Consider the following 24463-nt stretch of genomic DNA (forward strand, 5'->3'; position numbering starts at 1 on the left):
ACCCTGGTGGATATATCCCTCTGGCTGAGACAAAAACAACCTCCTTGGCTGATGTCATCCAACTCTTGACTTCAACTGAAGACCAGATTACAAAACAGTATGTCTGGATCATAGCTTGCTATTTAGACATTTGGAGGCATTTATTTGTTCATACTCACTAAATAACATCTACAGACACACACACACAAAGGAAATCTAGGAAGCAAGACGCCCAACAGCCCACCACAGCATGCCACTCTTTCTAGAGTTCTGTAGCTATTAATCCGCCACGTGGTTCAGCTCTCCCTGAAGTTCATCAATAAAGAAGTCCTTAATGGAAGAATACAACTAGGTAATTTTTATAGTGTTTCCAGCATGTCTTGTAGGTATTAAGCTTCAACAGAAGTCATAGGACTCACAGAAGCCAACCAGTAGGAGAAGAGAGACAATTGTTCAAAGTACACGACTGAATTGAACAAAACCCATCTGGCAAATTGGAGGAAGCTCAGCTGTCCTATCAGCTGCAGTTGCCCTTATGCTATCCACCCACAGCTTTGCTTGCTTGCCCTTGGAGAACAGATACTGTTAACAGAGGCATTTTTTCATGAACAAACCCACGTGAAATGCAACCAAGAAACACATCCAACACAGAGGGAATCATCAGCTTTCAACATTGAAACTTTCCAGTACTTCCTCACAGTCACAGTCTGTACAGAACCCGCGTTAATTCAGATACATTCGAGATCAGCCTGAGCAGATAGCTCTAAAGAGTTTACATGCCCACCATACCCTCTCCAAGCACAGCATTTAAAATACAGGACTGCCTACTGTGCATTATTAATGGCATTTCTAAACATTAGTGCCACTGGAGGATTTGTTTCTGAATGCAAATTTAACAAACCAACCATTTCCTCCATGGGTGATTGATGCATGACAAATCTGAGGTATCTGCGTCTACACTTGTGAATACGACACACTTAGAAAACTTGTCTGGAAATATTCTGCTTGGGTGCAAAAGCTTGGGTGCAAAAAAACCCAGAAAGTTCCTCAATAGCTACAGTAAAGGCTTTAATCTCATGAAAATAAACAGTTAGCAATTGGATGTGTGTCATAATCACTTCTACAGCTTCAGTTACTCTGGAATAATATTATCTAGAGTAGAGCCTGTATGGTATTATATTGACCAAAGGTTCCAAAAGTATAGCTGTTGATGCGACAGAAAAATGGGTAAAGGTCCTTCTTTGTTATACACACTGGATAAATGGCCTTCTTTATATTATCATCATCGTGTGCACACATTAAATCACAAGAAGTGGTCTGTGCAATTGTAAATTCATACATGTGATAATCTTCGCATTAAGTACTAGACTGCTCTATGAAAAAAGAAACCTAAGAAACACCAAGACAAGTGCACATTTACCTGTGATGCACAGAGAATGCATATGCTATGCCTAATTAGTGACGTTCATCAATTTAAACCTGATTCATAGTCTGCTGCAAAATCTCCTATGGGGAGACTTCTTGACAGCAGTACCAATGCACATAGCTCTATCATAAGAAAAAAGCTCTTTGTGCTGGGCAAACACACACATTCTGAAAAAAATGCATTAAATATTTACAGGATGGAGGTTTGTGTTCCATTAAGTCACTTTGATGCTGTGGTTAGAATATGCCCCTAAACAGAGGTGGATTTAAGGGGTTAAGAAGGAAAATAAAACTTGGCAGAGGGAGATACCCAATACTGGCATTGCATCAACAACATAACTGCACTCCAGCCTCAGCAAATGCCAGTTTTGCAGATTTCAGTTCGCAAATTGTGACAGCAGATGGTTGAAACCTGCCCCCATACAAATCCCATGCCTGAAATGGCATTGCCTACGTTTACACATCCTGAGAAAGAAGACTTGGATTTCCAAAGAACTGAGTGAGTAAATTCTATTCTCACATACTGGATGCCTGTTACAGAGGGTACAGGACACTTGAAACAACACCAAAGTATCCGGCCACTATTACATAGCCAATAAACTTTTATTTAGATGTGGAAGAAAAACATGCTTACAGGAAGAAAGATCTAGGGAGATTTATTGCTCCCCTGAAATTCAGAGAAGTCCCATAGGCTCCCTGTCAGCATGTCAGTGCTTGAGCGAAAGGATGAGCAGGTTCTTTAAATCACACGCTAAAGTCAGTATCAGCATAAATTGCATGGAGACTTATCTCCATGCTGCTTCCCGACTGATACAATCTGTGTATGAGGAGTAATCCAAATATTGGATTGCACATACTTGGCAGGTCTTGCACCCCTCTTCACAGACAATGGTTTTGTCATAACTCACAATGAAGTTACTGTAATACTGCTCAAACAGTGTGCTGTGTGGCACAGACAACTGCTTGGCCATTTCATATAGGCTTTCTGGCTTCAAGTCTTCAATGCCGTAAGCTTTAGTAAAGATGTATTCTAATTTCCAGTTCGATTCATTTTTCATGTTGGCATCTCTGAGGTCCAAGTAAAACTGCCAAAGATCCTACAGTTAAAAAAAAAAAAAAGAAAAGGAAAGAAAAGAAAAGAAAAAATAGGCACGGCTGTATTGCTTTCTTTCCTGCTTCATTAAGTCTCTAGAGTGATATATTGATTAGGAAGCTGTCACTCCTCATTATTCACAACTGAACAGAAGGTCACGTCCCACCCCAAGAGCTGGGCTTACACCCAAAGCTGGTACTTGCAGTGCAGTAATGGTGGGGGGATGGGGAGGAGAAGAAAAAGGAGCCACAAAAGGCAGCAGTGGCAGTGTTAAAGGTCTTTCCTGTCCAAATTCTAAACCAAACTCCACTATGCTCATGTCTGCTTTAGAAGTGAGGCTAAAGGGTGGGAATCAGAAGTTTCTTTTCTAAGGGCACTGCTTGAGGGGCAGAATGGACAGAAAAAGAACGGCCCAGGGAGAATTTAAGGGAAAGGGAGAGATGGAGATGCAGGACAATCTGCAGGAAATCTGCACAAGAAAGGACCAGCCTGTATTAGCACAGGGCTCCAGAGAGAAACCCCAGTCCCAGTCAAGCTGCAGGATGCATTGTCACTGAACTCAGCAGGGTCAAGATTTTACCCTGAATTACAGAGAGAATATCTGAGTCATTCGGAGTCAAAATAATTATACAGGATTCACTTTATCTTCAAAAAATCACATGAGACTACAGAATACAAGTGTTCTACTTTTTTCCTTCTAAATTTATCTATCATTTCATATTAAACATATAAAGTCTATACAGGAGGGTGCATGATTACAAAAGACATCACATGGTTACAAGTGCTTTTCTTTATCTGCTCTTCTACACCCTTTAGAAGCATTTCATGGACTGCATCCCAAAGCTCAGGCTATCACCAGCAAACAACATTGGTATGTAGACAAGCCCAGGATTTAGGTGAACCTTTTTCACTGTTGCAGAGCTCCCTGCAAACAGTTTTAGTATTCTGCCCAGAAAATTTCTGTCTTTGATTCTACATTGTAAGAATATTCCATAGAGAACAGGAAGTACTGGGTAGTCCTACAGGCACAGAAAGACTGACCAAGTTCTCTTTCAGATTTCCTTTCCTTTGCCCAGGAAGAAAAATAAGAGCAAGCACCAAAGTTCTACCAATACCCATAATAATACAAAGGCTGACATCTCACCTTTTTAATGACACTATATTTAAAGTCTTAAACAATGCTGTAAAATCTTTACTTACCAGCAAGCTATAATCAACAAGATCATATTGATACAATCTGACACTGGGGTTATTGGATTCCATTTGCCATACATTCTTCACTGGGGTTACAGCAGGTGCCACAAACAAGGAATTTACTGGGTTTTCTGCAGGAAACAGTGAGGAAAGTTTCCTTTCAATCATTTCTTTCTCAAACAAATGTTTTTGTAGAGAACCAACGAAGCAAGAACCAGAGTGACTGGCTTAGGTATGTTAGCATTGTTTTCCCTGGATTAACCGTAGCACTGTGAACCCTATTTTGGGTAAACCGAAATCTGTGTAAAATACCACAGTACGCATCTCAGTGTGTACCGGTTAAATTTGTCTATATCAGAGGCTTCACATCAATTCAACTGCCTGTGCAAAATGGTCTTGCCTATATGTAAGGTCTCTGTATTTTGCCTATTTCTACAGAAATATTTCTAAACTTTTCGTTGCTGTCTCCATGCTGTATTTTACATATTGCTTTATGCATTTTTTTGTTTTATGTATTTATGGTGTTACTCGAAACACTAGGGTATCATCACCTGATCCTGACTTTACTCATCTACACTAGCCCAGCACACAGTATGTGAACACCAATCTTTACAGCAACTGAAACACGAGGACGTACATGGGTTTTAATTATACAGAATAAGCAGATAAGTACATTGAGAGGTTTTCTGTGGAACAAAAAAAAAGCCCTAACTATTCCTTTCTCTGACAACATCACAGCAGTGAAATCACAAGGTCAGTCTCCACATATGAGCAGAAGCTTTGAAAGCTTGGAAATCAACAGATTCTTCTGGAGAAGATAAAACTGAGCTCTGTATCTCAGTACACTCATGTTGGCTACAGTATTACATTTATCTTGAATTCTCTGGAATTTTGTCAAGAGCAAAATGGCATAAATAGAAGACAGTCTAAAACTGTACAGAAAAACACAAACTGTATTTAGCTACATGCAATTTCACCGTTTAAATTTTGTCAAAAGATGCAAAATTATTAAAATAATTTGGAAGCAGTTACTTGCACATGCAAACTGTAACGATAAGGCACCAAGATCAGTCTGTCCTCCGTGAAATTTGCAGTAGAGGTGATGATTTCATGCACAAAAAGGATAAGGTATAAAACTATGTAGGTATAAGACTGCTTTGAAAACCATTTTAAAAAAATATAAAAAGCCAGTTCTTTCAATAGGGCTGGATTCCTTTTTACTGGAGATTAATTCCATGATAATGCCATGTAAAATAGTAAATGATTTAGAATACTGTTGCCCCAGTCAACATTTTGGGCATTGCTTTTACGAGTTCATATAGAACATAGATAAAGAGCCAATTAATATTTCAGTATTTTACATAAACCAAAGCAACGAACCTCTCACTGGTCTATGGTACAGACATAAATATTTAACGAGTTACTTGTTAGATATCTTCTGTTAGAGATGATAGAGTTCTCCATACAGCCATGCCCATGCTTAAAACTAAGGGATTTCAAAGCAATAAACAAAATTTTCAAACCTGGGTGCTTTTCTTGAAGGGAAATTAGCTGATCTAAGAGATGCAACAGGCAGAGACTTTCTTTCCCCTGCCTCCTGCTTACCCTTATCTTAATTAACTTTGAAGCAGCAGGGAACTCAGCAGAGAGGCACAGTAATGATGCAGGAAACACAAGAACACAGAGCATGTCTAGCTGGCCTGAGAACATTCCCTTTGACACATTACACAATAGCAACTGGCTAGTATAATTTGCCCGTGTCACTGAGAGAGCGGAGAGGAAAGACTAGAAATTCTTGTCTAGGCATAAGCATTCCTTAAAAAAAAATAGGAAGCTTGGGGAGTCTCTTCTGACTTCAACAACAAAAATACAGTCCACTTTGCGAGATTCTTTGGAAAAAAATTGGGAGTGCGTGAGGCTTGAACTCTTGTATATAAATAACAGTATTTCCCAATTTCCTTTTTCAATTATTTATTAACAGAGGTTGGCTAGTAAGAACATGCAAGAAAGTATTAATTTGCTTTTAATCAAGAAGAAAAAGATGAAGGATTCAACAAGCATCATTACCTTCTTCATCCAGGAGGACCATGATACTATCTCTATGTGTATGTCCAAAAAACTGCCCCGCAATAACACTACTGTATTTGCGGAATATCTTTACCAGTCTCTCATTGTAATGCTCCCTGATAGCTGTAGTATTCCTTGCATATGGCAAGTATCCTATTGGAACATGTCCTATTATATATACCTAAGGAATTAGATATAGAAAGCACAATTAGTACCTTCATTTGAAATTTATACTTTGAGCTGTAACTTAGAAATGGTTACCACAATTTCATAATAATGTTGTCTTAGAAATGGCATTCTGAAAGCTATAAATCGTGGCAGTTTGGTTATACAAAATGCTAACAGTAAGAACGTTTAAATTCATAGTGAAAGAAATTGATTTTTTTTTTTAGTGAATTCAGTATATTCTTGCGAAAAAAGTTCTAATAATTCTGTGTGTAATTTTAGGCCAAAGGAAAATTTCATCAATTATTTAAAATTAAAAAATAAAGTTACTAGGGCAAGACTTATGATTTGGCATCTCAAGGGGATAGTAAGAAAAACTTATGTCAGAATATTGCAGAGCCTGCATGGTCAGAAAGTAAACAAAAACATGGAAGAACAGGTTAAAACCCCTCAGTCTGAGGCTGAGACTCAGTTCCAACTGCACACACCAACTGATATGCTGCAGGGTTTTATGAGGAAGGGAACTCTCTCTTGTCTCCCGACTGTAATATAATATTTTTTAAATTACAATACCATGGCAAAATGTAAACGTTTCAAGTTAAACACTTTTTCTGGTCAAATGATGATCCAATCCCCACACCAATCAATCAAACACGAGACAACAATTTATAACCTCACTTCAAAACCTGAGTATTATAAGACAATTTATTATAACACTCAAATCATACCACTTGCTGCAGCTTAGCTAAGTTTTGTCATTGACAATCTCCTTTCAAATTTCTATTTTTGATACTTGTAATTACATAAAAATGTAAATGAAATATACTAGGTTTTGTCTCAGGCCAAGGGTGAACATTTTAAAATTAAAGGCTACGCGTAAAAAGAGTCAAACAAAAGTGAAAGCCTTAAGTATTCTCATCCTGGCTTCTACAGTATTTTATATAGTAGGAAAGAGAAGGTATTTTACTGTATAATTTGAGAAACTGCATTCAACTATTTTATTAATTGTTGTAGTATAACATGCATATTCAAGGAAGAATTATTTAAAAAAATGAAATTTTGATTCTGCAGTATATTTGGCAGCATTAATATTCTTTTAGAATCATGTTTATATTTTCATTATCTCTACTTCTTACTATTTAATTTTTCTTTTCAAAGTTTAAACAATGGGTTCTGTTCACAGCCCCTACCTTTTCCTTCTTTTGTGAAGAGGCTTCTAGTATTCCCTCCAGCCAGGCAAACTGGTTGGCTGGGTCAGTGATATTCACAGTTACACTGTTGGGGCTGTAATATAAATTTGTGTTCAGACTGATTATCCTGAGTGGTTGAGAGCTATCACTGGATTCAAACAGCTGTGTGTAGAAGCCACCTGTGAAAATAAGACCAACATCATCTGAAAAATGAAAGGCTTAAAAGCACAACTTTAGAATGAAAGTACAGCACTGACAAAATACCCAGCCTTATTCTTCCTAATAAAATAGAATATGGCATGTTTATTCAAGCCACGCATCACCTTATCACAACAGAACATCTTAAGAATCTGTTTTTAGCAACATTTTAGTAGGAGAAGTTGACACTGAATTTTTTATGAATTCTTGCCTGTAATTCTTTGTGTTTAGTTGACAGTTTTCAGGTGCAATTATCCAACTGACAAGCAAGAAGTGCCCTGTAACCTTTCTTCCACACTGAGAGATGCAGTAATTGTTAAAAAGTACACATTTCTTGAAATACTGCAAATACTCAGTTCCTCCAGGAAGAACTGTTTGAGTTTAGTAGCCTTGTACTTTGAAAGTCATTTAACTTCAGACTGGAATATGATGAAAAGTAAAGACTACGTTTTTCAATCCAAGCTCCTAAAACTCTCCATGGCCTACATACCTTCTTCAATGGGTGCAATTTCATTGTTCATGGACTTCAACGGAGCCACAGCAATAGAGTTATAACCATATATCTTAACTTAAGGTCTGCCCCTTTGAGTTTTATTTTTCCTATTAGAGTTTCTACTTCTACTCTTACACAGAGTTCTTTCTCATTCAGGACACGAAAACACAAATTCAAATTAAACTTTCGAATACCTAATGTGTGAGTGAATTGGAAATTGGGTTGAACTTTTTTCTGTTCTTCGCTAAAAGGAAAAAACATAATTAGGATATCAATATTCTCCCAGTTTAGTAAGCTGGACACAAATATGATGCAATTAACAGTATAATCACCAAGACTATGTTTTATTATAACTCAAATATGTGCCTATTCAATATGCTCTTAAATACATATAGTATCAAAACAGAAATAACATTTCACCAATTTTTTTACAACCATATTTAAGTCTTCTTGTGCATCATACGCCTTTATCTAAAAAGTATTATGAGGTCTTGAAGGCAATAAGATATTTCACATGCATTGGTACAAAGCCAATGTACTGTACATTTTACGAGAAGTGATAATTATTGCATCAGAAGTGAATAAATGTACCCTGAAGATAAGCAGTGCTATTCAAAAAGACAAGTAACTTCTTCCAGGAGAAGCATTATAGGTAATCTATTGTGCTGATCCATCCTATGAGACTTTGCTAAACAAACAGGACAAATCTATAGAAACATTAGTTCTCTAAGCCCTAACTTTATAATGCATTACTGGCATATTTTACCTTTTCTGAAGGTATTGATTGCTTCATCCGTTAGCCAGGGTTTCCAGAAATCTGCTACAGCATTGTAAACTTCACTGGTAGTTACAGGAAGCTGATCCTGTGAGAAAGCAGAACCTGCCTAAGTCTTGGCATTCAGACACACACACACAAAAAAAAAATCACTAAATTATCCCACCTAACCTCTCGCATAACACCTAAGTGTATCCAGTCACTACCAGGAGGAACTCAAGAAAAGTTAAAAAAAAACAGCTTCTGAACATCCAGTATTGCTGATCAGGAACAAATGTCTGAACTTAGTCAGAACTGACTGCAGGGCCTTGTTAATGCATGGATAAACTAATGCCAGAAATATGTCAAGCCTTAGGAGCACAGCAGAGTGGAAAACGGTACGTTCTGCAAAATTAATAAATACATAAACTGAAGATTGAAATAAAGTCTCTTGGAGGAAAGAATTGAAAAAAGCTTCTTTTATAGAAGGTGAATTTTTCAAGCAACTTGGGGTTCATAGCAGCTCTCCAAAAGTCCACTAGGGCCCTAAGAAACATTCTGGTGAAATTCACATATATTTCCATGTTATCCTGTAGTTCTAGAAATACAGAAAAGAAAAATGTTGTCAATGTGTTCTCCCACCGGCTCCAATTAGGACTGTAGCACTCTTCAGCCTGAGCCAGGCAATGCCCAAGTGCCACAGCCTGGTAAGAGCCACGCTCTCATCTAACCCTGACAGGAAGATCCCAGCCTGTCCTTGCCTTTCCTAAAATATCTGCTTGGATTCTTGGTGCTAGAAGAAAAAAAAAGAGGTCAAAAAATAGGAACAGTATTACAGTGCATGTTTTCTTAAACATAAAATCTGACCTTTCTAAGCTTTTTGAAACTAACCCCATGTTATTAGAGGCTTAGGCACTAAGTCTGTGTCTAGGAGTAGGGCAATCAGAAGTCTGTTCAGACATTTGCTGCTTGCAGTGCACAGATACTAGTTATTAAGAAAGCTTTGAGCCATACCAGTTCAGCCAGAGCTAACAGTCACTAACAGACACAGCAAAATCTGATCTCAGATAAGAGGTCATGTTATGGACTGAAGGTGGTTTGGACCCAGGCAAGTCAGTGCTCTGTGAACTTGTGGATTAGACAGCAGTCCGGGAATTTGCTTTAAGCAAGGGCAAGGATATGAAACAAATAAGACTATGCAGAAAGACCAAGGTCACAATATACGATCTGAAAGGTACCCCAATGCTCGATTAACCTGAGGAGTATTTTTAATAGGCTCTGCAAGAAAAATCATCCAAGGTCATTAAATTGTTAAGACGAACAAGTCAGAACACAATAAAGAGGAATAAAATTCCTCGGTGCATGGTGAGCGTGCAGCTTTCACACTTGCTCTCGAACAGCCTGCAGTGTGTGGCTTGCTTCACATCGCTTCCAGTCTACAGGATGTTTGCCAAGCATGTCCATACGAAAAACAGAAATGTCATCAACAGCCAAAAAAAAAAAAAAAAGTCCAGCAACCTGAAATGACCCCAAAGTAGGGCGTTTCTGATCCCATGGTCTTTTTCAAACAGTAACAGGAAAGTATGTCAAGTTCTGCCCATTGGTGAAGCCTGCCATTTCAAAGCAAAGTATCACAGAAACACTCCTGTGTGGTTTTGTGCAGAGAGAACTACAACAGTTATTCCAATCAGCAGCCTGCTTCAAAATACTGTTTGGTGCCCATCTGCCCCTCCTGACCATCTTTTTTCTACCTTCAGATTTAATTTCACAAACAAAACTCATATTTGTTGGAAAAGTCACTACATTCTTTGTCTACAAGATTATTGTACACAGTTTTTTCCTTCTATATCAAAGGAGACTGCTGAATGACAACAATTCTCTGTTAGGACTTTTTAAAAAACAAAACAAAATGAAAGCAAAACATCAAGTGAGACTTCAGTTAAGGTGTTATTTACCAAAGTACTTTACCAGTGGTTTCTGGCAAACCAACCTGGCCCCTGTCAGTGCATAAGACAAGCTGAAGCTATGCTACCAGAGTAAGAATGCAAGAGACTGAAGTCCCAGGTTTGTTTGCGCACTCACATTTCCAAGATGTGTTTAGCTCTTATTTTGCCTCTCACATTTCCCTTTCCCCTCTCTGAGCACCTCTGTTACTCCCTGATTTGGGAATCACTAACTCCAGCAATGATTCAGGCAATGATACAATCACCTGCTACACTAAGATATATCCTGATAGGCCTAATGAATAACACAGAATGCTGAAATAAAATTCTTTGGGGCGGGGTGAAGGGGTGTTACTGAATTCCCATCAGATATTTCAAACAAAATATTTCAGTTGACCTCCTCCACATCCCTTCCGATCCCCTCAGATCCAATGACAGAATTTGCTTCTCAGTGCTGTGTGCTGCCATATCAACCCACAATATGGTTTAAAGGACACATGAAGCAACTGTTTACTTTTGAACTATGCCAAGAACAATATTCGCAGAATGCTGAAAGTAAAAAAGAACTGTCCTCAGCTGCAATGGTGCACACATGCAGTAAATCATCAATGCGGATATTTCTAAGTGTCCAATAAGGAAAGAAAACAAAAAGGCATATTTTTAATAATAGTGGCAAAACTGCAGGAACATTACAAAAATTCTGCCGTTAGTCTCACAAAAAAAAAAATAATCCAGTGATGTCAGTAGACAGATTTCCTGTAGGCCTTTCAGTAGGCCTTGAATCTTACCACAGGCTCACAGATCCATTAAGGGTGTCATTTCTCTTGGATTACGGTATTGTGCACACAAGCATGACTTACACAGGAAGAAAAAAACTAAATGCGTATTAACTATGATGAGATCTGGTGATTCTAAGCCATGAAGAATGATTAGCAGTAAATTTGCATGACCTCAGATTTTACCTGGCATCACCATGTATTTGGGAAACTTAACACAGAGAGATGTACTTTCTGTTCTTGACTGGAAGTATTTATAATTTTAAATGCTAATTGGAGAATTGTAGAATACTGTTTCCAGTATAACAGTTACACAAATTTAACTCTTATTTTTCATGCCTCCTTTCTAAGGGGTTAGGAACACACTCAATACGATACATCAAGAAATTTCTAACTTGTTTTACCTGTGGCCAGTAGTCATGATTGCCCAAGGCTGGGAAAACCTGAAGATCTGGAAAGAAATTACGAATTGTAGAACTCATATTGCCAATGATGCTAATGACCAACTTTGTGGAGAGTTCTTTTACAGGAACATGAGGAGGGCTATCTCTGAAAAGGGAAAAGGCTTTATTAACAAAGGTTTATTAGCAACGTCAGAAATGGCAAAAAATTCTGCAAACTTATCTACGTTCTAGCATGTAATATTGCTATAGATTCTAATTAAAATCACAGAATTGCCTGAAAGGCTCTCTGCAAAGGATCTTTTTAAAAAAAAAACAAACAAGTAGACTAATGTTTATGCTATGATTTGCATTTATCATAACTAAGATTTCTTAGAAATTAAATTAATTCAACTCCATCATTTTGAGCTACTGTGCAGTTTGGCTTATATATCTTCCATCATATGCACAACTTCATAAGTTTATTTGTGCTCTTTTCACATCCTGCTGGAAATGAAATACAATAAGGTAATGAAATAAAGTAATCACTTGTTTTTACATATTTGTATTTATTAACACCCTTCCCCCAGCAAAATTAAGTGACATAACTTCTATAACCTTTCCAGCAAAAAAGACACCATCGTTGATAAACAAACTAGTTCTCACAAACACTCAAAGATACTAATCTCTTTAATAAATTATCCATTGATGTATAACGTAAAAAATTACGTGATGGTAGAATGGAAAATTTTGCTATGGCAAAATGGTAAATGAATGTTATCTTTTATGAATACCTAGAAAGTAACAGGACATGGTACTATCGGGCTACTCATATGCCTCCCTTTCACACTTCTTTCTCCAGTCACACTGCTAAGGCACACAAAGCCTCTCAGATAACACCTGTGTGAGAGAGAGAGTATTATTATGCCCATTTTCTAATACGGAAGATCGTATTAGATACAGAAAAGGTAAATATTTTACTCAACAGGGGACTACACACATCCAAAATGCTGCAATGAGGGACTGTGAAACAACCACGCCTTCTTCAGAAGCACACGCAGCTATGAGTGATAGTAACGAAGAGAGCAACAGCATCCACGACATTCTCCTCCTCCAGCTAGCCCCTGATCTAGAATTCATACAGGTACTGAACCTCAATGGTAACTTTATACACTTTTAAAAAAAATACATAAACTATAGTATTGCTTGATTGTAGTTACCGCTTACAGAACCAAATAAAATATAATTAAAGGATATCTTCTAAAAAGGGATGCGCTTTAAATTTAATGACCTTAAGACCTACAAAATCCAATACCTCCCATAATAATACATTCCAGTCCGTTATTCCTCTGACCTTTCCTTTTGTTTTTTCCACTTCCCACCCTCCCCGCACCATTTCTATTAACTTACACTAATACAGTCATGTGGTAAATGTCCCAATGAACAGTCCAGAAATTAATAGAGATCAAAATCTCTTCCTGAGACCGTAGATTCAGTCTTCCACTGAAGACTGAATCTTCCACTTCCACTTCTTAGACTCAGTCTTCCACTTATTAGCCATTCAGACAACTAAAGAGACTATTTAAAAGTAGCATTTGTGAGATACTAAACTCAGATCTGTTGGTGCAAATATAAATTTGTGAACTACTGCACTATATGGTTATCCAGCTGTTAAAAGCTTTAACTGCAGTGACTTGAACACTTACCCCGTCCAAATCATGAATGAAACCTGCTGTTTTGAATCCTTCATGAATGCAAATGCTGACAAAATAAGCTGATATGGAGAATCACACAAAAAGTCTCCAAAAGGGCCTGGGTTGGAGGCATTAGCTCCTTTGGAAGAAGAGCAAACTTTGGTGCGATCAGGGGTAACATGGTAAGTCGGATCTAAATGTAGGTCAGATACATGCCAGAACTGCCCTGTTTTCAGAAAATAAAGATTAAAGAAAATGGCGTTATTTGCATTTGAACTGGATACACATGGGTAATGCCAGGTTTGCTGCAGTTTGTCTACTGCTGTTCCTCTTTCAAGTTTTGAACAGGAGAATAAATTTAACAAATTGTTGATTAGCCCGTCTGGTAAGTGTGGGTGAGCTCTGCATTCCTGACAAGTCCTTCACATAGTCTGCTTAGAAAAACTGAAAACAGAAGCAGAGTCATAGGTTTAAGCTATTCAACAGGAAAAAAAAAAGTCTGGTAGGGACTGGAAAATCAGCTCCATTTCATTAATAACAATCTGGAAACTGGGGAGTAGAGGAGGCGACAGAAGGACTTCTCCACTCCACCTGAGAGGGAGCTGCATTTTAATTATTTTTCCCGACCTTCCCTGGCTGGAAGCTAGATCACAGACTAGAAAGAAAGGCCAGAAACAGCACGTGCAAAAATTTCAAAGCTCCTCTTCTCCCCAGCAGCCACAGTAGCAAAGAGACTGGGCTTCTCACCAGAGATGTGTGTCAGCCTCACCTACTTGCTACTTTCCAGGCTGACACATTCCCAGCCAGTGCTACTTTGCACGACGCGGAGAAAGGAACTGAGAACTATAGGAATACGGTGAACAAGACAAATTAAGCTTGTATGAGGCCACCAGACTTCAAGTTTCATGTAAAATACCAGTAGTTTATTTTCTGTCGGTTTCAGAGCACTTGGGAAAGGCACTCATGTATCTGGGGCAGTGGTTGTGAAACCGGGACAGATATAAATTGATCTTTCCCAAGGTCACATGCTCACTCTGTGGCAGAGCAGGCACCATGTGACAGGGCTTCGTGGAGATTTATTTCAGGAAGCAAAGATAAACAGTGATCTTCGGAATCTGCAGAACTGTGACCCCTACCACGAGGAGACAGAGAAACGCCGGTATGACGCTGCTTCGTGTTTGGTCTGAGGGACCTGTGACTCCCAGGGACCCAGAATCCTGTGGAAACCATTTTGGGAGCGCTCACCTGCGCGGGGTACCGCACGGCGGATCAGGCCAGGCGGAGTGTGCGTGTGTTTGCTGACAGTGCGGACACCAAATTTCATGTTTGCAGTGCGTGCCTGGGGACACCCCGCCAAGGCAGGGCCGAGCCCACCCCACCGGCCGCCCTCGGGCCGCCAGCCTGCCCTGCCGGACTACACACAAACCCCATGTAACTCCCCAGCACCGGAGGAGCCGTGTATTTGCTTATCGAAACGTCAGATGAAGTTGAGGCCGGTCGGGGCAGGGAACACCACGGCAGCAGCGACAAGGGGCGGGAACCAGAGCTACCCCCCGCCGTCGGGCCCCGCGCTGGCACCACGGAGGGGCGGCTGTCCCGCTCGGTGTCCCCCCCAGCCCCAGGCCGGGCCTCCCTCTGCCAGGGAGGCACCGCGGGCCGCGGCGGCCGCCCCTCACCCGCCTCCCACGGCCGGGCCCCCGCCCGCCCTCACCCTGCGCGGGGGCGGCCCCGCTCAGCCGCTGCCCTCCGTTCGGACTCACCCACAGCGGCGCGGGGCTGCGGGCCGGCCGGCGCCGCCTCCAGCGCCGAGCAGAGCAGCGCCAGGCCGAGGGCCAAGCGGCCGGCGCCTTCCCCCCGCAGCTCCATGTTGGCCCTACCGGGGAAGCGCCCTGCCGGCTGACCCGGCTGCTCGTGTGACCGCCCCGGCGCGGAGGAAACGGGCAAGCCCGGAGTGGCTTGTGCAAGCCACCGGCCCTTCGTTGCCTGCCCAGGCCTGCCGGAAGCCGCCAGCCTGCCCCGCCCGCACGACCGGGGGCCAAAAGCCGACTCGGGACGGGGTGCCCTGTGAGGGGGGTGGTTGCTGTCGCCTCAGCCGGCCGTGCCGGGGTGACCTTCATGAGGTGCCAGCCCCGGGACAGCACTGAGGACCTCGTCGGAGCCAGCCTGGCCCCGGGCAGGGCTTAAATTCAGGGCACCGGCAGGTTTGTAGGCGGCCTCGAAGGAAGGTGAGGCGGGAAGGCGGGAGTCCCTTCCCGGCTCGGCCGGTGGCCTGTGGCGCCCGGCCCTTGCAGCCCTGTGCCGAGCCGAGCCATGGCGACTGCCCTGGGCACGGCCTGGCTCTGTCAGACGCCTCAGGGGAGCCTCGAGCATCTTTTGGAAGGAAGGTTTCTCACAGTATACGGAAGGTTTCTCACAGTATACATGTAAAAAATGGATCCTGGTTACTTGACACGCTTTAAAATGAAAAAAAAAAACAAACAACCCCAACCTGTGCTGTCAAGCACACCTTTAGCATGGCTTAAGGAAAATGCTGAGGTGTGTTGTAAATACACCACACTCCATTGCTAAGGCTTCACGGTAGGGGAGCTGCTGTTTATTGCTGAAGTCGGAGTAGTTTCTGTTGAGGAAGAGTTCTCGGTGTCTGTTTTACAAGCAGACCAGAATAATGATGTCCTGGATCCCATGGCTGCCCCCAGATGCCCTGCTGCTGCCTGTGCTCTTCCATTCACATCTGCTTTCCAGGGCTTTGCAAAGCTGTTTTGACAGCAGCTGGAGGTCCCGCGTGCCGGTATTTCCCTCTAATTTTTCCACTTCTCTGAGCAGTGCCACAGGCACTTCGCAGGTACCACTTAATTTTTTCTCTCCCTTATTTAATTTGACATTAATGTTGTTCATCTTTAGAATAGCAAAATATTTCACCAATAAACTTCATGATGGTTTCACGTGACTTACAAAACAATGTGTGCAGGGAATTTTTTTAACTCATGACCCCACAAATCGCTTATCATGAAGATGAATGCCAGTACTGGGGACCCAAGTCTGTTTTCCCCAGCGACAAAGGAAAAGCAGCTGCTCCCACCTTTCTGGGAAGGGCTGGCTGGGAAGGACAGTCATGGGGCGAGTGCAGCCACAGGCAGGCAAACAGGCAGCAAGGGAGGGGAGACAGATGAAAGCTGTATTAGGTACTGAAGCTGATTAAATAAGCTAGTAAAACTGAAGGGCAGAAGATGCTGTTTAAAGATAACTTGCAGTGTAGCAGCTGAAGCAGCCCAAAACAGAGACTGTAGCTCCCCATACCTCTGGAACAAGTTCTATTTTTAATTTCTCTGGAACAAAGTTAGCTCCTCGATTTTGAAAGCGATCAATCTCCATCAAATAGTGGTTCATAATTAAGACTCCTAGTGTTCCACACGAGAAAACAGACTTGGATGTTCCTTTCAGGCAGCTGCTTTGTGAAAAAGTAAAGCTAACAACATTAAATTTTGTACTTGTGTTGGTTAGGTGCCACAGTTGTGTCTGAACTTTTATCAGATAAGTGAGATGATCTATGCACATTATCCTAGCTACACAGGGAAGCAGAAAGCTGCTTCCCGTGATACCACCTAGCAGATCTGAAGGATGGCAGTTTTAGGCCCTGGGGAGCTGGGCAGGACACCCCCTCCTGCACAGCCCTCTGCATCCACGCACCCCAGAGTACTGACCAGACAAATGCCACAGCTCAGCTCTGCCTTTCATTAGAAAGCTTTGTTGGTATCTACACCTCCCTGGGGTCCACTAAGTCAGTGTGTCAGAAAACATGGATGTTCCAAACAATCTCCTCCCTGCTGCCAGCAACCTGTTTCGATTTTCCTAATACTCTGAAGTGTAGGGCAGTTTTTCCCACCCTGGTCTTTTAGGGAATATTCTTCAGGAATAAGGTTTTAAGGGTTTAATTTCTCTCTTTTAAGCAGCATTTTATTTTAAATTGCTCACAGTGCAAATTGTGAATTATGCAAATCTCCTGTGCATATTAGCTGTGAAACTACAGCTCAGGGATGGGAATCTCAGGAGGTTTGTCTTGTACTGTTTTCCCTTTGTTTTCCTCCCACCCCTGTGCAGACTGATGAAAGATAAACTTTATTCTTTAGGTTCCCCCAGTCCTGCCATTTGTCATGTTGGTCCTTGTGAAACATTTCAATCTTTTGTGTATTAGCAAAAAAGCCCACTGAAACAAATGAAAAACTCCCATAACTATTAAAACCAAAACTACAGGATCCCCCTGACATCAAAGGCTGTCTATCTATGGGCCTTAGCATGCACTGGATAACAAGTTCCCAGTGAAGAGAGGAGCTGAAACTGGCTTGAGCCTCTCACTTCTCTGCCCACATATATAAAGACAGGGGCTTTAGATTTCTCCAGCAAGAAGCAGCGACTGAAGCAGAGTGAGGGCAATGTTTTGTTTCCCATGTAGTCTACATCACAGAGAAAGGCTGCTGTGTACCACATGCTTGTCTGCTGTTTAACTCAGAAAAGGGAACATCTGACCGCTCCCTTCAGAACACTGGAATATTAGCCGATTAAATGCAAAAGGAGCACAGGTTTAAAAAACTTTTTAATTTCTGTTTGATTTGCATTCCAAAACAATTCAAATGTGTTCCATTTACTGTAAAAAAAGAGAGGCAAGTGTTTCAGAAATTTAATGCCAAGTTTAACCTGATTCACTATACAGCACAAGCTTGCCAGTTTTATGGCATAAGTTTTTTTTAAAAAAAAAACACCCCGCCCCCCCCAAACTCTTTATTAACCTTTCATGCCAGAAATGTGCATTTTAGCTATGTTCGATTATGGACGGTACATTAATCCATCCAGCAGAAGTAACATCTGGACAGAGGTCAGGTAAACTCTACGCTTTCTCATAGTGGCGAACAGCAACCACATCACCAAAGGTGAGAGTCTGCAAGTCCAAGGAAAAGACAGACATGTTAGATGCTGGACCATTTTCTGTAATGACTTAACACATATTCAGAAGTCCATGCTAGACCAAGGTTGTTCTACATTATGTAATTTATAGAAAAAACAAGTTGGTCTCGATTTTTAAATGAACAAGCGGCAAAACCTCAAAGTTATGGATCCCATAATAAACACAACTTTCTCCTTGCTACTTTCAAACCCAAGAAGCACATAATGCACATGTACAAGGCAACTAAAGTGAGACTAGAAATGACTATTTAATTTTTCTAATTTTGTGAGTGCAATTTCTTAAATACAGCATTGTTTTAATACAGATTTAACACTTATTTTCCCAAAGCTGATCACATTGCAAAATGTGCAGTCTAAAAATCCAAGTCCTCTATACACATAATTCTATACTATTATGCATAGGCATGTACTTAAGGAGAACCTTGTATTAAAATAAATGCAATTCTGTGACTTATGTGGCTAGAGCTACCAAATATTTTCGTTTCTGCAGTCGTGCAGAACACTAACCACAGTATGTGAGCTTTGGAGGTATTTCCTGAAGTGGAACAGGGCATCTTGCCACATTCAAATTTCCAAAGGAAAAGGTTTTCTGCATAGATGTGTAGCTGTTTCCAAAAAGCAAAGCATGTATTTTCCCTCAAATTGCTCATTACATTGTGTTGTTCTGACAGTATGCTTTAAGGCTTTAATTATTTGGAAGTCTCCATCCATACAGATACTCTCCAAAGTATTTAGAAAACTAGCTAACTGGTTTTCTCCAACAGCCAAGTCACATAGATTAGTCAGCTGAAGAGGGGTTTTTTTTTGACATTTACATCTCTGGGCCAAAATTAAGCACGAGAAGTGCCACCCTGGACATAAGATATAGTAATTTACACCTTTTATTCACCCCACACTTCTGTGCCTGAAAAGTCAGGACAGGAATGTGAATTTAAAACAAGACTTTTCTTCACACAATTGTTTATCACATTTTTTCAACAAGATAGAAGGAATAAACCATTTATTATTAAATATGAAAATGCTATTACCTCCTGCAATATTGTAATTTTATTTTCCTAGGAAACCACTTGTTCTGTGTAATTAAATATTATTTATGCATGTGTATTTAAAACGAGTTTTTAAAGAAATCTAAATTAGCACTGGCAACAGATCATTGCCGATATAATCAAGAAGTTTGTATCTTTTCCAGTTCACTGGGACCTTTTTTTTTTTTTTTGCTTGGGCATTTCCACAAAGTCTAAAAAGAACATATACACTCTGGAAATCCACAGGTTGGGCCGCCTAAAACCACTAGCAATTTTTCAGTTGTCAGTAAAATAAGACATAAAATAAAACGAAATAAATATTTGAAAAATCTCCACTACCTTTCTCCACCAATTATTTTAAGGGTTTGTGTATAAATAACACTATCTGTTCATAAAGCTCGAGGAGATAAATGTGAGGAGTGTTAGCGGTGTATGTGAATGCTCAGTGAGCTTCATACTTACCATTACCATTTTGCCATCCTTGATTTCTCTCACAAAGTTTGTCTCTTTGCCGTCCCACTTCTGTACGTGCACTAGCTTGTCTCCATCCAGGGTCACAACTGACTGGGAGATACCAAGAAACACAAAGACAGTCATTTATTGGGGCTGTTTGGGATTCTGCTCACACATTCAGCATGCACTATTCTATTGAATTCTCTTCAATAGATGGATGTGGATGTAGAATGATAAAGTAGTCCCAGTCATTTTAAAGCCAAGCCCATGAATCATCCTCATTTTAAGCATGAACTCCATACAATTCTTGTTTGTGTCAAAGGATGAAAAAAGTTGTTTTCTGTGAGTTCCAGGCTCACAAGAACCGCTGTTTCAGATGTGCGCTGGGATAACGTTTATCATAAGCCCCCAAAGTGGCAGGGAAGAAGGCGTTTCCCCATTTCGACTGGAAAAGGTTATGCCAAATGATACTTGGATTGAAAGAAAAACGGGCAAACACAATTCTTGGGCACAGGAAGGCAGACAGACAGGGGGCTGGCGACATAACACACAGCTTCAGACAAGACATGGCGTAAGCGGGGGCAAGTAAGATGCAATCTTGTCTTTTTTTTTTTTTTCCTGTCCCTCACAGTGCTACAACTGGCAGTAGCAGAAGTTACTTTTTTTTTTTTTTTCCTTTGACCCCACCAAAGATACAGCGGCGGGGGCGGGCACGAAAAAGGGCAAAAAGTAGCCACTGCAGCCCGAGAGTTCACTTACTTTGCAGTTTCTGTCGTCGGGGGTAGTTTCATCAAATTCCTCTCCAAGTTTAAAGCTGATTTCTGTGTTTTTGAAAGTGCTTTGAGTCCTGATCACGACTTTGTCCCCCTCGCTGCTGATAATCACAGTGGGTTTAGTCACATTCCCCACCTGCCGTGTTGCAAACCCCACTCCTAGACCATCAAGGGGAAAAAACAGAGAAATTCATCAGGTTTTTTTTTACTTTCTTTTTTTTTTTTTTTGGCCACACATCGAGGTACAGAAATCTCTACAGCTTTAAGATATCACAGAGAAACGCTGCTTTTTGCTTCGCTTGTGCCCTTAGAGCTAAAGGATCCATAAGTACGCACACATATAAAGATTTTTTTTTTTAATTTGTTTTTTTTTTTTTTGAGGACGGTGCTAAATTCCACATCTCCCGAACATACCGCTGCCCCCGACCTCCACCCCGGGCCGTACCTACCCAGCGCCTTCATGTACTCGTCGAAGTTGTGGCTGTCCACCAGCTTCCAGGTGGCGCAAAAAGCCTCGACCATGGCGGCGGCCGCCCCTTTCCCGGGTACCGATTCCCTCTGGACCCGGGGGGGAGAGCCGCTGCCTTCCCGCATTTAAAGCCGGCGCCCGGCGGGGGGTCGGGAGGCGGTGGGGTTGCAGCGGCCCGCCCCCCCCGAGGACAGGGGCCTCCGGCGGCGGGGAGCGACCTCCCCCGAGGGGGAGGTCGCTCCCCGCCGCCCCCGCCGCCGGGGAAGGGACGCGGCGGGGGGATCCCCGGTCCAGGGAAAGGGATCAGCACGGCTCCTCCCTCACCTGAGGCTCGGCAGGGGCTCCCACCGACATCTCGTCTCTTAATTTTTTATGTTTTTTAAAATTTTTTTTCTTTTTTTTCAGAAAGCAGCCTGTCTCCGTGGGACGTGTCAGCTTTTCCACGGCTTGGGGTGGATTCAGGAGTCAGCACCGAGCTCTTCGAGCTCTCCCAGCGAAACGTTGGGGGACTAAGCCAAAGAGGCTTGCCGTGATGTAGGAACAAAACCTCAACAGCAGTCCAGCCATACGAAATAGAAATAATTATGGATATTTTGCTAATAATTTTAAATTTGACTGTCATTTGCATTTCTTTCAGGCTCTTGTAGTATGGCACGTTCTTTGGGTGAAGGGCAAGTGATGCTTCTGATGGGATTTTAATTTAATTTGCCACTTTTTCACTTGTCCTCAGAAAGAATTAACCCCTCTCTGAATTAACCCCAGGAATATAATCCTAATTCCTTTTATCACACAACACAATTTTCATTAGTCTTGATAACCTAAGGGTATGAACTAGCAAATCTGTTTCTCTTTAGCCTTCCGTCCGGTTGCTCTGAAGTACCAAGAGAGACACAAACTGCCCTCCTGTAGCTGCTCAGTTGACAGAATGTCTGAATTCCTCTTCTGATCTGCCCTTCTGAGACATTTCGGCAGTGCTCAGAGCACCAGGGAGAGCAAGAGCATCACTGGAAGTAACAGACCGGCAATTGTTGTTCATGAGGCTGAAAGGAATCAAGTCCCTTTTTTTTTGGTCAAAGCTGAGTAATGCTGTGTCTCCAAAGTTTGCACAGAACACCAGCCGTACTGGTGCGTCTCATATGCATGTCCATAACGTGATGTCTGCAGCTGGCCAAACCCTCTGTAATGAATGAGGAATATGCTTTAACTGGCACTGTCACAGCACGGGGCACACGGGGTTGATACTGTGCACGGGTATGGTCCCTGACTCCAGCTCAGTTTGGGAATTGTGTTTCCTCGATACAGTAACATTATCAAGTATTTAGTGGTGTTCACCACCCCTAGCCGAACTCTGCAGCCATGGCCTCGCAGAGCTTCATCACCGCTACCCAGCCAGCTGACATGCAAGGACACGCAAACTGACCTCGCCACTCACCTACTTCATCTGAGATGCATCAAATTAAATCCTAAATTATTTTACCAATATCCTCATGAACTGACAGTGTCTCCTCCCCCAGGAGAGATGGAATTATCTGCTCATATAGATTCTGTTCGCAGAAGTGCTGATCCTTGTGGTGCAGATGTGCGCACAGAGCTCTTTATGCTTGTTGTGTAGAACCAGCCTCACAGATTTGTGTGATATAAAACTCCTGAAAGTGATTCTGTGCCAGTGCCCGTAGCTGGACTCTTCAGGGACACTTCTGCCTTGCACTGTCTTCCACACAGCACTGCAACCTGGCCCTTGGGAGGTAGCCACTTCAGGATCCTTCATAATTCAAGCAATCATACCTACACTGATGGCTCAGTTCTACCAGGATTTCTCAACACACTTCACTAACACAAGTACTTAGGGTTAAGAAAAATATATTCTTTAACACTTTGCACCATGCTTCGGATGAAAACAGGGTCTGCTAAGATGTTGATATTCCTTCTGCTGCTTAGATAGATTGCCAAAGTCATCATACCAGGTTTTATGCTGGTGAGATTGCACATTTCTGTGTTGGTGATGATTTGGGAGAAGGAAAAATCAACAGCAGGAAATGTTACGTTGTTGACACCTTGTGGGGTGACCAGCCACAGCCAAAAATGTTTCCCATGGCATCTTATGCCCTTTATTTGCTTGTGGATCCTTATGTGAGAGTTGTCTTAATGTCAACAGCTAGTACAAGTCATCATGACCTATATAAATGCTTTGCTATGGCTGGAAGGGAGATCGCAGTGTGAAATGCGCTGACCTGGTGTGCATTCTAGGTTGCTGTACAAGAGGCCAGCTTGGAGTTTGTTTTACGTTGTCAGCAGGGTTTGAAGGTTTTAACAGACTGCGTACTCCCCCGTAAAAAGCCCACATGACGAAAGATGTCTCTGGAGATTCCTCTCTGAACAGTCAGGGACATGTTCTCATTTACACTAAACTCTTCACACCACCGGAGCAGTGTAACGAGGCACATCTGAATTCTCTTTGCAAGGCCTGCTTGGAAGATGAAAATGCTGTGGCAAGACATCCCTGTGTAATAAGTAATCCTTGCTTCCAAAGGCCATCTAGGGTGAATGTGGGATGGCCCTAACCTTCAGCCTTTGAATACAGGACACAAAAACTGCTTTTGGCTACCTTTCACCCCCTGTTATATCCCTGCTTCGCATGCCCTCAGGCATTGAGAGCATGAGGCTCTCAGCCTCCTTCAGCCTTCTTTCAGTCCTCGGGGAAAAAAAAAATCACTTTTCCAGAAAAAAAAAAGAAAGGCACCACAGGATGGCCACCAGCTCCTGTGGTAGAAAAGTCTGACCAAGACGTTCTCTCATGCGTGGATTCCTCATAATCAATGTCAGGAACTGCTGAGCATCTAATCACTGCAGCCAGTCATTAAGGGCTTAGTACTTTGGTTATGGAAAGGTAGTGAAATTGGTGCAGCTCATGTTTGAAGTCAGGTTTATCTATCCTTCTGCTGCATCCCTCTCTGGATCTAACACAGGATCTACACCAATTCAGTTAAACCTACCCTTTCACCATCCTTGCAGTGCAATAGCCAGGAATAACGTATTACTCTGTAGAGTTTGATCAGTAGTTAAGGGGATACTATGTTATCAGACCTTCAGATAATTTAGTGACAGCTTCATTATTCAAACATTCCTGTGTTCAAGGAGACAAAGGCCCTGGAACTGCAGAGCATTTTGTACCCATGAGTGCAACAAAGGGTAGCAGTGACATCAGGGTCTAACTCCCCCGGTATGAAAGAAGATATAGGTACTCAAAGGCCTTTTAGGTATTGAATCCCATCGGAAATCCAATATGATTCAGGCTCCTAACTCACTTAGGCACGTTGGTAATCTCTCAGCATCCTGAAACATATAGGGGGTTACTTCTGAATGAAGGAAATTGAAAATAATGTGTAGCTGAAAGTAGAAGAGATTTCCTTCATTTGTGGACAGCAGACTAGGG

General features: G+C 41.7%; 2 protein-coding genes across 2 annotated transcripts; both read right to left on the reverse strand.

Moving 5' to 3' along the window:
- Positions 1-122: 122 nt before the first annotated feature.
- On the reverse strand, positions 123-15364 carry SMPDL3A (sphingomyelin phosphodiesterase acid like 3A). The gene is made up of 8 exons (XM_054196948.1): positions 15112-15364; positions 13364-13577; positions 11682-11826; positions 8571-8667; positions 7114-7292; positions 5759-5939; positions 3698-3822; positions 123-2501 (listed from the first exon to the last, which is right to left on the reverse strand). The coding sequence occupies exons 1-8, from the start codon at positions 15215-15217 to the stop codon at positions 2190-2192; spliced, it is 1359 nt and encodes a 452-aa protein (XP_054052923.1). The 5' UTR covers positions 15218-15364; the 3' UTR covers positions 123-2189.
- A 2565-nt stretch (positions 15365-17929) lies between these two features.
- On the reverse strand, positions 17930-21187 carry FABP7 (fatty acid binding protein 7). Its single transcript, XM_054195406.1, has 4 exons — positions 21011-21187; positions 20548-20720; positions 19798-19899; positions 17930-18284 (listed from the first exon to the last, which is right to left on the reverse strand). Exons 1-4 carry the CDS (start codon positions 21153-21155, stop codon positions 18234-18236), a joined length of 471 nt encoding a protein of 156 aa, XP_054051381.1. The 5' UTR covers positions 21156-21187; the 3' UTR covers positions 17930-18233.
- Between the last annotated feature and the right edge of the window lie 3276 nt (positions 21188-24463).

Source organism: Rissa tridactyla, chromosome 3 (genome assembly GCF_028500815.1).
Source record: "Rissa tridactyla isolate bRisTri1 chromosome 3, bRisTri1.patW.cur.20221130, whole genome shotgun sequence".
NCBI lineage: Eukaryota > Metazoa > Chordata > Aves > Charadriiformes > Laridae > Rissa > Rissa tridactyla.